General features: G+C 38.4%; 1 protein-coding gene across 4 annotated transcripts in view; it reads right to left on the reverse strand.

The window, feature by feature from the left end:
* Nucleotides 1-14,671, reverse strand: part of KCNQ5 (potassium voltage-gated channel subfamily Q member 5) — a 289,092-nt gene that overhangs the window by 47,606 nt on the left and 226,815 nt on the right. For all 4 annotated transcript variants that reach the window (XM_084284871.1, XM_084284869.1, XM_084284872.1 and 1 more), the window contains exons 4-5: nt 2,703-2,878; nt 2,155-2,280 (exon numbers count right to left, since the gene is read on the reverse strand). In XM_084284871.1, the coding sequence (XP_084140997.1) occupies nt 2,155-2,280; nt 2,703-2,878 (302 nt within the window). The remainder of the gene's footprint in view (nt 1-2,154; nt 2,281-2,702; nt 2,879-14,671) is intronic.

The following is a 14,671-nucleotide window of genomic DNA, read 5'->3' on the forward strand; positions in this document are numbered from 1 at the left end:
ATAGCAGTCAGCAGGTAGTAGAGAAGCAAATTCTAAAATAAAAATCATAGTCCTGCTGAGAGACCTGCTCTGGAAGAAGGATCTGCGTCTGACATGAGCCTCGCTCAGATGTCAGAGTTGAAGTTTGGGTTTGCTCAGACTTTGCAGTTCCTTGTGCAATGTCTCCCCTCACTAGTGCCTACTGGCAGGTGGGTACAATCCTGTGCTTAGCCCCAAATCCCTGCCTACCCAGTGCTAAGTCACACATGGCTTTGCAGAGATGTAGAGGGTGGTTCCTGGGGAATCAAGCAGCTGAAGATGCACACTTTCCCAGACCCATGTGCCACCACATCCAACCTACATGACCTCAGGAGGGCGTCTTGCAGTACCATGTCCCCACTTCCACCCAACAAAAAGGCAATGGTGTTCGCAGACTACCAGAGCCTGGGTACCCATCAGCAAGGCCACCAACATCCCAAGCCAGATGCTTCACAATGATGCCAACACAGACAGGTCAGACTGCCGTGAGCCAAATCTGCACCTCACCTTCTGAAGAAAAGTGCCTCTCCTCCTGCACGGACTGAATTATTTCAGTTACAGATAGACAAACCACAAAACAACCCATGGCAGTGTGACTGAGGGCAGATCCTGCTGTGATGGCTTTAGCCAAGATGAATCTTCTGTGCATTCCCATTGCAGGATAGAAGCGTGTATTTTATTAGAGATCTGCCTTGATGCTCTAAAGTAACACATTTCAGGAAAAAATATTTTGTCCTTTTGTAGATGTGCAAGTAAAAGCTGTTTGGTGTGGATTTTCCAGACTCCCCAGTTTTGTGCAATAGCACAAAAATACAGTCTTTAGGGAAGACATGTAATAAATCATTATCCCTGAGATGAACAAATTTCAAATGTACAAGCTAATTATACTAATGGGAAATGACCTCGACCTTTGCACAAAATGTAAAGGAAACTTATTAAAAATATCTCTCAAAGACTTAAAGTATTTTGAAAAAGGTTTTTGCACAGCTCTGAGTCTGAGAATCCAGGCCTGTCGACAGAGGGTCTGAGGTGCTTCATTTCTGCATCCTTCTGATGAGGAAAGGTGGCAGAGGCTGGTTCAGCTCTCACACTTCTCCCAGGAAAACTAATGAGTGTTCTTGGTTATGTCAGCATTAATGATCTCACAGGTTCATTTCACTGTCCAGACACTGCCAGAACTCACAGTGTTTGTTATACTGGACCAAAAAAATAAAAAAAAAAAAAAAAGAAAAAGAAAAAACACCTTTTTTTACTGCCTGACAATAGCTCTGCAATAGGCTTTGTTGGGACAGATTTCCTAAGCTGCTTAAGTAACTCCCACACAGTACAGGGGTCTAGCTCATTACAAGGCATTTTTTAGGAAAAAACAAAACAAAACAAAAAAAAACCAACTATACATTATGCCATAAAAAAGTAAATCAAATGCTTAGACCTAGGTCCCCATTGTTCATTTAAAGACTTGTTTGTTTATACATGTAAGCATTCGTATAATCCTCCTTCTTTCAGAAAAGCAGTCAGGCATGTACTTGGATCCCACAGATTTCAACAAAGTAAAAGCAGTTGATTTGGTAGGTAAGCAATAGCTTAAAGGTTCAACTAAATAAGGGTTTTTACACCTGTAAAAATGATTGGAGTATACTGTTGAACCAGAATGGAATATTTGTTCTTTTTGTGCTCAAGGTGTGGGGAAGGAGAAACAGCTTTGCTCTAAAGGGCACTGATGAAATACGTCCTTTGACCGCAAAGCTGATGTAAGAATTTTGTTTTCATTTTCTTTCCTGACACTTCTTGCACCGAAGCCTGTTGCTCTCTAGTTTGGATCAAAGCAGCTCCTTGTGGGATAATATTAGAAAATGTGTTACTGAAAAATCTGGGTTAAAAAATAAAATGCTTTCTTCTCTGGAAGGTTCATTGATCTGTTTTGCAGCGGAAACTCATAAACAGCTGTTCTGCAAGATGGGATAAAATGAACTATGGATGTGCAAATGAAAAGCTGGAGTATGTAGCCTCTGAGACTGACTTTCTGCCAGTGAAAATGATTCACTGAACAGCACGCTAAGTTAAAATCAACAGTAGATGGAATCTAAAGCACTCTAAACCAGTGTTAAGCAGTATGTATAATTTTTGTATACTTACTGTGCCCCACCACAGAGCATCCGCATATGTGGAGAACTGATTATTTGCATCTTTTTCCACCAGATAAACCAGGAAAGATGAAAAGATGAGTACTAAAAATCCTATGTACCAGGCTGTGATTAATTCCTAGATAAAAGAAAGCAGAGATCAATATCCATTTGAAAGACTGAACAGAATGGCATTTTAAGGAAGACATAATGAAAACATCTATATATGTTTTTGGCATTTGAGTAGTTAAAAGTCAAGTGCTTTCCTACTGATGCAAATTTTCTTAGAAAACAGACCAAATCTACTCTCGATAATTTGATATGCCAGGGTCTTTACTGATGTATATAGAATTACAGTGGCATGTCAAGTTCAAAGTTTTCAACATATTGCACAACATTTTAGTATTTAACATAGCCTCACACGTCTGTGCAAGTGCCCATTACAATTGGTATTACTTCATGAAATCCTAGATATAGTGGTCAAAACTGGTAAATATTTTTTTCCTTGGATTCTTGTGGAATCCAGTGAAGACATCAGATTCAGTGCCTAGGATTACGTACCTTGCTGTGTGCATAAACTACTGAACCTAATAATTTCCAAGTGCCTCCTCTTCGGTCCATGCGCACCATACGAAGGATCTGTAGGAAACGAAGACTTCTCAGTGCTGATGTTGCAAAAATGTTACCCTGAGTTTTTGCAGAAACAACTGCTATTGAAGCGATGAGAACAATGATGTCTGAAAGAAATATATTATAGAAAAAATTAATGTCCACGTACCAATCAATAGCACATTTATGTACATGAGCTGACTGTGGGGACTAATGTGAGACTTGTGGTGGGTTAGATTCGAAGCACAGAGAAACCTGTTTGAGGTAGGAGTGTGAGGCGAAGACTTATGTCAAAATATGTCCTGAGAGATCTGCAGGGTAAAAACTGAGAGGAGCAATTTTGAAAACATATGAATAAGAGCAGCAGAGTTGAAGGATCATCATGTTGGAACTTTGAAACCTGGTGTAGAAACCCATACACATCAGTAGATGGATGTGAACTTTTTCCCTTTGTACTTATTCTCATAGCAACTTTCCTGTGAAAAGACAGAAAAAGACAGAAAAAGACAGAAAAAAAAAAAAAAAAGAGCTGCTTCAGTGGAACCAGACTTACAAACACATATATTAGTTTCCTATGAGTACAAACACTGTGTGATTCAGGCAGGCATGTAGTTTCTGGACATAACTCCCCTGATGTACCATTTCCCGGAAAGGAAAAAATATAGTGCTGGGCACTCAGAAGCATTCTTTCAGTTGGCAGTCTGGAAGGACTTTTTATTTTTTTATTTTTTTTTTTTCAGCTCAGCAAGTGTTAGGATTTATTTCTTCAGGTCACAGATTCAAACTGTGAGAGCGGGTTTGTTCTGCATGAACTAATCAGCCAACTGCCCTTTGAGACAGAACAGCATTTAAAGGAAGATGAGAAGATACACGGTGATGGCACATGGATACTGTGAGAAGGCATAATGTTCTTTTGTGATGACTGGGGCAGACATACTGGTGGGCAGAGAGTGGAAAAGGGCAGTCCAAACTCTGTTACTTCGTCACCTCATCATTAATTTCCTGACCTTTAAAAACTGAAAGAGCCTTTGTAAGATATACCTAGTTTAAACCTTAGGATTTTGTGCTGTTTGTATGCTTATATGCAAAGATAACATAAAGCCATATCCACAGGTAAGAATTTCATGTTGACATGAATTTTGCTTCTTTTGTATTGGGTATCTTGTGTTAAGCATAGCTCCTAGAGATCAAGTATATCCCAGTAAGTGAAAGGAACCCCTCAGGAGAGCAGCAATACAGACTGGCTTCGCCTACAAGCAGGAGACTCTCCTCAGCCTGTTCCAGGATGGTAGGAAATGGTCTTGGTTCATTCTGTGCAGCAAACAGTAAGTAGTAGAGGTCCAAGTATCCTTTCCTGCAAACATCCTGAGTTTCTCTGAACTCACCTATGGATAGCTTTGCCATCTTATTACACTACTAAGGGTACAGAAATCCTGTTGTTAAAGGAATGTCCAGTTAAATTGCAGAAATCCTTGCCACAAGTTGCTAAAAGTTTACATGGGTTCAAAATCAACTGGACAATCTCATGGGAGAAAACTTAATCCAGATCTAATAAATATCAAGATCAAAGTCTCCGAGTAGAAGGCCTCTGGAGGCTGAGAAACTATTATCACTATATGCTTGCCCTTGTGATCTTCCCTAACTGTTCATTATTAGCTACTGTCCTAGTGTCATTGCTGGACACAGTTTTACTAGGCTTGGTTGACCTTTTGCCTGTCTTATGCTCTGAGAGTTTACAATGCATTTGGCTTCTACACAGATGGATCATATTTGGCTACTATATAGTTGACTGCTGTAAAACTGAATTTGCTTCCAGCTGTAAATCCAATGGGTTTAGAGATCAGGAAGAGCCACAGATAGATAATATCTCCTAGGGTATCCCTGCACAGTGCAAGTTTCAAGAGCACAGTAACCAGATACAGCAGGTCTGGGTAAGAATTCAGTAGCAGGATAACTGACTGGGAAAAGTTAAAGATACCAACAATTCTAACAGAGATCATAAAAAATGGTGGGGTAGGGTTTGGCTCCACATTTAAATTTAGATGTCTGCTTATACACCAGGTGTCTAAATTCCCCATGAAGAAAAAGGTAATCATGTCAACTGAGAGTGGTGCAGCTAACCCTCAGGGAGGCTCCTGATGGCTGCTCAGCTGACTCATGCTCCGGGACCAGCACAAAAAAAGGATTGATTCTGCTGCCTGAATTTATTTGTCCAATGCCATCTGAGATGCCCAAAAATATCTGAGATATCTACTAGGTCTGGTAGATATGTCCTCAGACCTGGGAGGCCTATGCCCTTCAGGAGAAGTAGCTGGAGAACAGGGAATGTCAAGTAGCAGAGGACACCTCTATTTACCCTTCTGAACTAAGCCCTAGGTCTTGACCAACTGTGCTGGAGGTGTAGATATGCTGCACATACCTACCCACCTACAAGTAAACTTCTATATTTAAGTGTGTTTATCTGGATCTGAGGCTCATGGAGGGTATGCTAGAAAGCCATGAGCACCATGGACTGTGTTGAAGAAAGATTATCTCTGGTTACTCAAACTATGACAGTTAGCTTGCCTTGTTTCCTGCTACTCTGAGCAGAGCAGCAATATAACAGCCCATTTTTAATTAGTGGTAGCATCAGCTAGCAGCAAATCAAATTTCATCAGAAAAACTTTAAAAAAAATGAAGTCACCCTAATATTAGGAATTATGCATTTGGTCTGGTCTCAATTTGGTCTCAATTAAAGTGCTTACTGAGGTTTTTGGTTTCCCTCAACCACTCTCAGCATGATATTGTTTTTACAAAAGCAGGTGATTTGCCTCTTCCTTTACTCCTTCCCATTCCAGGAACTCTGATAGCTTTTGTTATAACAAGAAGTTTCTTGGAGGTCCACCAGTGCCAAAAATTCAAGTTAAATCAGTCTACCCAGTGCTGTACTACATCTGCTGTGCATTGCTGGGAACCCTCTGCCCTTCTTCCCCACTGAGGGTCTCTGGTCCCCTCTGACCATGTGCAATAAAGAAGCCAATAACAGCATAGCTCTCTTTTCCTTCTCTTTAGTATTGGTCCAAGGCAGTTACCTACTCATGTATACCTTTCCCAATGGAGGGTAGGGATGAAAAGAGGCAAAGGGAGAAGGGAGTGAAGAAGGGGCGTAAACAGAAAATGCATTGGCATAAGCTTAAAAACAGTGGAAGGAGGGAAGAGAACCTTCCCAGTCTGCTGGAGCTTTTTTCACACCTTTCTCTCCCATCTTCTTCACCTCCCCACAAACTCCTCCCCACAAAACCACTCATCTGGCTGGGAATAGAGAAAAATAGTGTCTCCATTTCTGAAAACAGCCCTCCCTGGCTGTGTTTCCCTCAGTGGCAGGAAAGGCAGGCAGGCAGATCATTTCAGCATTAGTTTAATTTGCCAGGAACAGGTGTAAGATAAATGAAAATGAACCTCTCTCAGAATGAAATCAGAGTCCAAATAAGAAGTTGCAACATTTTAAAGTCTCTTCTGAACATGTTAAACTGGCATGGCTTTCTTATCTAAATGTACTTGTAATGGAAAAAATAAATGATAAATATTTTATGATTCTGTCCTCACCACATTTTTATTCAACATACCTCAGGTGCCATTTGTCCTGGTTTAAGTAAGAGAGCAAAATATTCTTCTGAACTTCATTTCATATTCGACTTGAATTTGAATTTAGGTAAAAACTCCATGGTATTTCTGTATTTTAAGAAGACTTAAAAAAAAAATCTATCAATATTTTCCTCTTGTCTTTTAGAGACAAAACTGTAAAATCAGGAAGAAAAGAAAACAAACAAACAAACAAACAAACAAAATGAAAAACCACAGATGGCCAAATAGTGGATTGTGGGTAAAATCCTAATTTTATGGAAATAAATAGCTGCATTTCAAGTAACTGAACTGGGACTAAAGTGCCATTCTGTATCTTGTTGCAAAGCACCAGGAAAGTTTGAAAAGTGAGTGAGTAATGGGCAGTGTAGTTCCAGATGTCTCTGTCATGACTTATTAGAAGACAGAAGTTTCTGAAGGACATTTATTTCTTTGATTTTTTTCAACCTAATATGTTGTGGTCTTCCAAAATGTTAAGCATCTCCTCAGCTACAAGGCTGATCTTATTCGATCTTTAGAAGTATCTCTCACATTACTTTCTTTGCAGATAGCATCCTCACTCATTAACTCCAGCCTGAGATTCTGGATCTTGGCAGCTCTTGCAATGCTTCTTTTGAACACTTCATTTCAAATTAGATTTCAAACAATGTATTCTTCCATTTCAGACTTTTCATCTAGTATCACTCAAAAAAATAAAAAAAGATATTACATGAAAGCTTTGTTAAAAGTTACTCGGCAAAAGTTCCTTTATCTGACAGCCACTGTGTTAACACCTTGGGAGGGGTGGGGGGTGAGGGACAGAAAACCAAAAAAACTATGAGCCCAGAATGCATGTGTGCAATACATTTTACTTCTATATTGTCATTAAAATCTCATTAAAATAGTGACATGTAAGTAAAGACAAGTGATTGAAGCCCAGTAAGGCAACAACCTGAAACTTGGCAATAGCTCATAATGGATGTACCAGTCTGAGCTCTCCACTTCAGGGGAATAAAGGGAGGTTGATGTTAGGCCACCTTACCCTGCTCAAGCATGGTGAGAAACTCATGGTCTTTTGGGTTACTTATGGAAGCATGGCTAGCATTTCTAAACTGTAATCACCTCCAATGGCAACAGCATGACCAAGAGATTTATAATGATAAAAACGGAGGCCTTACAAATAATCATAATTGATTGTTTTATTTGTAATTTAGTTCCAAAGCAATGTCCCTACTAAGGGCTTTTTGGATGCTGTGAGATTTTAGAGCATCATGGTAATGGACCCAGATAAAGAACTTGATTGGAACAGATAAAACGGTGAACACAGAAGTTATACTTAGTTATAGCCAAACATCCCAAAACCTTGACATGCTATCAGGACAACCTCTGTAAAATTCAGGATAATACCAGGAATTAATGACCATCTCTTACTTGCTCAAAGCTCATGTACATAATCAATCAATAAACAAGCCTGCAGTCTCTCCTTCTCATTCATACCCTTCAAAGTCTAACATATAACAAAAAGTTAGTAACAGCTTTTTCCATATTTAATGCAGGCAAATGTATTTATATAATTTAAGGCCTGTATTTAATGTTGATGGGTTGGAATGTCCTTTCCTTCTAAATAAAAATGCCACTTTGAGCCAATATAGATTAAATTAGTCTTGTGATATTTTTTCTCTGTTTTTATCTAAATGGTAAATGAGCAGTATTTAATAATTGTAGGATCATCACTATGTCACCAAAATAGTGTTTGCTATAAATTCACAGAAAATTCCCCGAGTTTGCACTTATTAAGGATATGCAGAAAACTGCATTTGTTGTCATTTACTATATCTGATTCAGTTGCAAAACAGTACAGAGATGCACTGAGCTAGGACAAGAGTAGGACACGTCTACCCCCAAAACTGCAGGAATAAGCAGAAAATCCCCAAAATGTGGTTTATCTAGCCTTCAGCTTTATTAACGCACAAAGGAAACACACTGGCAACTATATAACCAAATTTAGGCTGTCCTTCTAAGGTCTAATTTTGGTCTAGAGACATTATTTATGAACTAGAGAAAAGAGGTGTCTTGTAGTGGTCATTTCTCATGAATAGTTCTCAAGACAATTCATTACCCTAAATTTCAAAGTTACTTATGAAAAAAAAAAAAAAAAAAGAGTTTGATTCTGTGTTGTAGCCACTGGTCTCTATAACCTACTAAGATAAGAGCACCAAGGGTGCTTTGAAGTCAGTTCCATCTGGTTACAACAGCCCAGGTTATACATGCATATTGCAGCACAGTGAGCAATTATTTTTACTTGATAAGGGTTTTAAATAAGTTTTAATCCAGATTTACAACAACACCCACATAGAAATAATTAACAACTTTATACTCTGAGTCACAAAGAGGTGTAAGTAGTGGGAGGGAATGACCAGCATTTTAGTTTTACTAATATTTCTTCATATACCAGTCCTTCCAGTAGCTTCATCATGTTTATTGCTATTCTCAGAACTCCCTTCAATTTGTCTACAACAATCTCTGCAGCTAGCAGGCTGTGGCCTAAGGGTATCATCTAATCAATGTAGAAATGTACTTTGAATTTTAATCAGACACTATAGCACAAAGTTAAGACAGCGCACATTCTAGAGCACTATATTTCAGCATGCCACACTACAGAAGCATGATAACAGAAATGTATTCAAGGGGCTCTGTCCTACACTGATATCAATTGGCTATTTAAAGTAGTTGAAGTGTAGCCTAATGACACCTGGCTTAAGCCATGTAGCAGTATGTGAAAATATGGTTGTCTTTTTTCAGATTCCTAAATTGAAAAATCTGTTAATACACACTCATCTACAGGAACAGGAGCCTTTTTCACAGCCTAGCAACATATTTGGCCCTGGAGTATTTTATGTTCCTGTAGGCTTGCTAAAAAAAAAAAAATAGGCATTTATAGAGTTGAAGGCTTCTGAATAACCTAATTGAGGGGTATTCAGAGAAGGAAATAATGGTATCATTATTCATTGAGCACTTGTTGAGAAAGGTCATAGAATGGAAAAGGTCATTTCATCATAACTGGCTACAAAAACGTTTTTAGCTTCAAACAAGGGATTAACCACTTCCCTCTATTGGTTCAAGAAGGCAAAAAATAAAATTCACCATGTGAGCATGCTGTAATAGTTAATTTGAAAAGAGGCAAATTGTAATGTTTTTACCAGGTGGCAGTTCCTTTGCTCTGTGAATAGTCCCATTGCTATGAAATCAGTGGGATATTTCAGATAGTTATAGCAACAAATTCTGGCCTAATATAGGATGAACTTCTAGTGACCTTGTCTAAGCATTAACCTCAGAAATCAAGAATTTTCAATATTTTTATCTTAAAAATATCCAAAATATTAATTGAAAAATATTTTTAGGAATAAGCTTGTAATTAAATCTCTGAATAGAGACTTGATCAATAATGCCATATTTAGAGAGATGATGGATAGTGTTTTGTAAATTGTTCCATTGGAAGGAGCATAACTATTTATTGATAAAGTGCAATCCAATATGTGCAAGATTGTCAAAATCTGCAAACTGGATTTTTAGAGACTGTTCTGGAGACTTATAGTCTTTCAAGGTGACCTGAATTCACCCTCTGAAAAATAATATTCTGAAGTGTTGTTCTTATGTGTTTAATAACAGAAACAGTTTAATGGCATCTGTTGAATTATATCACCTGAACATCTCTACAGTAATTTGGGAGAGGCAGGAAGCTGAGTTCTGCACCTCCCACAAAAAGCTGAGTAGATTTGCAGGAACAAGGCCTCACTTTTGCAGAAAAAAAAAAAAAAAGAAAAAAGAAAAAAAAAGAGAAAAGAAAAAAAGCCTAACCATCATTATCATCATCAACAACAACAAACACAACCAAGCAATATGAGATACTCTTGAGTCTTGCCTACACTCATAATAACGGTGTTAAGGATCCTGGCAAAACATGCTTTCAGCGATGTCTGAATATAGCTTTTCTTTCTGGTCAGGGATCAGATGCCAGACAGGTTATGATTAATCATCACCTACTAGTAAAAGTAATTGGCAGGATATCTTCAGGAAATTCTTGGGATGGATGACGCTGTTTGATTTCTGCAGATGTTGTTGTCACTCCAGCCAAAAGCTCTTTGGGTTTTCAAATATATGACACTCTCTGGATGGAAACTGTATTAATTGTCATTGCAGGCAAAACAAGTTGGTGATTTTGCTTCCTGTTGTACTTTTTTTTTTTTTTTTTTTTTTTTTTCCAAGATGTAAAGCATCTTGGTATTTTTAGAAGTAAGAAAGTGAAATAGTTTTGCGTACCAAGATAATTCTCAGTGATAAACACAGATGAGTGTAAAAATTGACTTTTATGGCTATAGAAAAACGAAAATAGGGCTGCACAGTAATGGCACAGAAGAGAAAGAAGTTAGAGCAGCATGTGTAATACTGTCTAGGCACTGAAAAGGAATTAAAAAAAAAAAACACACTAAGTTACTACTTCTATCGATTTTTCTTTTTTCTTTTAGCAGTGGCTACATTAGTCACTGACTTCAGTTCTAAGGACTACACTAAATCTGATCTGTGTACAGAAACTTGGATTTTCTTACTCATCAGATGAGCACTACTCCAGAGATTAAATCAAAAGAGATGAACTGTCTTGCACCTTTCTCTCCATCCCTATTTTTCATTTGCATTGTACTGGAATAATATGAATAAAGAAATTATTTTAGTGTGAAGTGAAAGTAACTTCTTAGAAATATGGACATCTCTATGGGATACATATTCATTTTAAAGAGTCAAGGTGGGTCTATTTAGAAAAGCAGTTAACTAACATATAAAGTTGACTTTTCTGGCAAAAATAAAATAGGAATTAAAATTATTTGTGATGAATTACATTGAAATTCACAACAGGCATATAAAATAGCATATGGTGTTATTTACATGATGTATAAGACCTATATAATATGAAATAATGAAATAATATAAAATAAGTATAACAGTAAAATATGCAATAGGTAATGTTTCATATTTTTTTCAGTGCCATGGAAAATAAGCACTGCATTAAATCTTATGTATGTTATAGGAGGGGTTTTGCAACTGTAGCTACTCTAAGCATTAGTTACAGCACCGTGTCCTGACTCTGAAACTCTGGATTTGGTGGGAGCCCAGAGAGCACGGTGCTGGGGACAAGGTGCATAACGTGTCACCTGGTGAGCCCCTCCATGCAAGGCCAGAATAATCCTAGCCCCAGCAGAGCCTTGAGCTATGTGGGACCTTGCCTTGGCACCTGGGGTTGTCACTGCACCCCAGTGCAGGTATCTGAGCCAGGGAGCAGGCATCCCCTTGGCTGAGGTGGGCAGTCATTGATGAAATACAAAATAGATAATGCCAGCTTAGCTTGCTCTTCCACAGTACTTCAAATGGGATGAACAAGCATAGAGACCCCTGCCACACAATCTCAGCACACACATAGATGCTGCAAATTCTCCTTGGAGGCTTTAGGTGTTTTCCATACACTTTGTTCCAGCCTGAGGGTGAACAATGACAGATAGTTAGCCCTTCAAGATTCATCTATTATACTTGTGCCTTCCACTTTTACAAAACTTCTCCCCATTGCCAGATCCCATCTGTGCATAGTTCTCTCCTCATCTCATGTGCTGTATATCCTCTATGTGCAGCCCTCTGATAAAAGAATAAAGAAGTCACACACTTCCTGCATGCCCCTCTCCTTCCAACTTCCAAAGCAATTTATCTCACACATCTGATTCCTTCCTACAGCATCTCTACAGAGTCTCCTCTCTCCATCCCATTTCAAATTCAAGAAGTGTTTGGACAAGGTTCTCAGACATACGGTAGTTTTTTTGTGGTCCACTGTGGAGGCAGGAACTGGACTCGATGATTCTTGTGGTTCCCTTCCAGCTCAGGGTATTATTCTATGGTTCTATGATTTCAAGCTGTGGTCTAGGCTTATACATACAAGCAATAGGAGATTGAGAGAAGGAGGGAATGGAGGGAAGTGGCCCTAGGGGAACATAAACCAAATCTGTCACCTAAAACTGAATTCACACAGACTGTTTGCTAAACAGTTGTTCATTTGTTTTAAAGCTAGCCCAATGCTTACAGTATTTCTTCATCCCATCCTAATGAAAAATGATTAACTTAAGATTTCTTGACTCAACCACAGAAAGGAAGCATACTGTCTTTCTAAGTCAAGGAGGAGACTACCTCATGTTTCTCTAATATATGAAAACCTCAGGCAGCACCACTAAATTCCTATCTTCACAGGGACCTTATTCTGGTTTTGCTACTTTCTGAATAAAACCCTTTGGCATACAATGTAATCTCTGAAAAAAAAAAAAAAAAAAAAAAGGAATTGGAAACAAGTCTAAGCCAATTGTTAGTAAAGCTATCCAAATACAAGAAATTTGGAATCTGTAGGCCAAACAATTTCTTAGGAGAAAAACATTATTTTAAAAAAGTCAGTATTGGACATTTTTTAGAAGAGAAAATTAAATATTCCTTTATAAAATTCCAGAATGAGGAAGATGTGTAAGATGTAAGATGAAGAAGATTTTTTAATCAAGGTTTATAATGAGAGCCTAATTTCATCACCAAGAATAGATCAACTGATGTTACTCAATATGCCCATGAACTAAAAGTATATGTACACCGTTCCTGTGTAAAAGTAGATGACTTGGGTTGTGATGACAAAGGTATGAAAGTAATGTTGTTTTGCCTTTTGTTGTAGAGAGCCAAAATACTTCTCAGTGGGATGAGAATCACAATAGCTCAACAAATACTGAAATTTAAATTATAGTAATGATTACCATTTTTGATTCAGTCTGGATAGGGATAATGACTTCAGTGGGAACATTTTCCCTTTGTTTGTAGCATTAGCAGTTAAGGTTCATAGCACTGTTGAGTACACACTCTTTCTGTGGACTGAATAAGTCCTCAGCAAACATCTTTATATTATTAACAGCTGGCTCAATAAATCTTAAAAAAAACTAAGGGCCTCCTGCAAGCTAAGATTAGGTTCAATTACAGGCCTTTCATGGATTTATATTTTATTAGCCTTCTCCAATAATTGATCTTTAACATTATTGATATGCACCTGCCAGAAGAAATAAAGCACTATTTATTCAGTATGAGTTTTATTTGGCTTTAAGACAGACTGACAGAAAGACATTTAAAATCGTATCTTTGACCCAGTGTTCACCAGCCCAGTTTGTGTCCAATGGGGACACAAACCACAAGCAACACATGCAACTCCTTCCCATAAACCCTCACTTACTCTGCCCAGTAACCATTTCATGCCAGAGAAAATAAGCCTTACAAAGAAGGGGAAAGCAGTCACCTTACTATGTTTGAGGCTTTTCCCTGCATGATACCAGACCTTTGTGAAAAAGGCTGTTTCCCACCGAAGAACTCTAAAATGAAAGGCAGCAGGATTGATGGCTGGATGCGCACACCTGATAAATACCCATGCTCATCAGGTCAGAATGTAAAAAAAGGACAAAGTTATAAGCAAGAAAAAGCAAAATAACTAGTCGTGGCAAGGTCTGTATTGAGAAAGGACTGAATAATTTGGAGCAGTTAGTCAGAAGACAAATATGAGATGGCAGATACAGGTATGCAAACAAGTGAAAGACAAGAAGATCTGTTGGATGACTCCTATTTACCCTTCCTTATAAAAATGAGATCAAAAGACAATTTATATCTGATAAAAGGTAGCACAACATGCAATTAACTTGTAAAATTCATTGCCACAGGACATAAAAGAGTAACTGGAGAAAATTAAAACTGAGATTGGATGTTTCTCTCTGAATTACTGGAATTAGGTTTTTCAAATTCCCCTATTAGTGTGTGATTGTTTGTTTGAACTACAGGTATGAACAACCCACTGAGAGGACCCTGGCGGCATTCAGCATGCAGAAAAACACCAAACCAAGCTCCTGCATTACCCAACCCAGTGGGGAAGCAGCGCTATCTGTGGGCGCTGGGCTCCTACAACAATGCAGGCAGACTCCTACAGGACCTGTCCTCTTGCAGCCTTTCTGTTCACCCTCTGAACATGCAGGGGAGGCAGCTGGCAGGGTGTCTGGAAGCATCCATTTCATGTGTTCCCAGGTTGTGCTTAAAGCAAAGGCAACACAGCAGTACGGGAACAGAAAGGCCAAAAAAATGTGGGATGTGAAAAAGCCTGTCTGAAAGTGAAAGTAGGCAGAAATAATTGGGGATGGGCAGGGGAAAGAAGTAAAGTTGCTGAAAAGGGCAGGGGAAACAGGAGTTCTTTGAGAGAGAGGAAAAGCCTGTTTGTA

This window comes from Netta rufina (assembly GCF_964035555.1).
Source record: "Netta rufina genome assembly, chromosome: 3".
In the NCBI taxonomy this organism is placed as follows: Eukaryota; Metazoa; Chordata; class Aves; order Anseriformes; family Anatidae; genus Netta; species Netta rufina.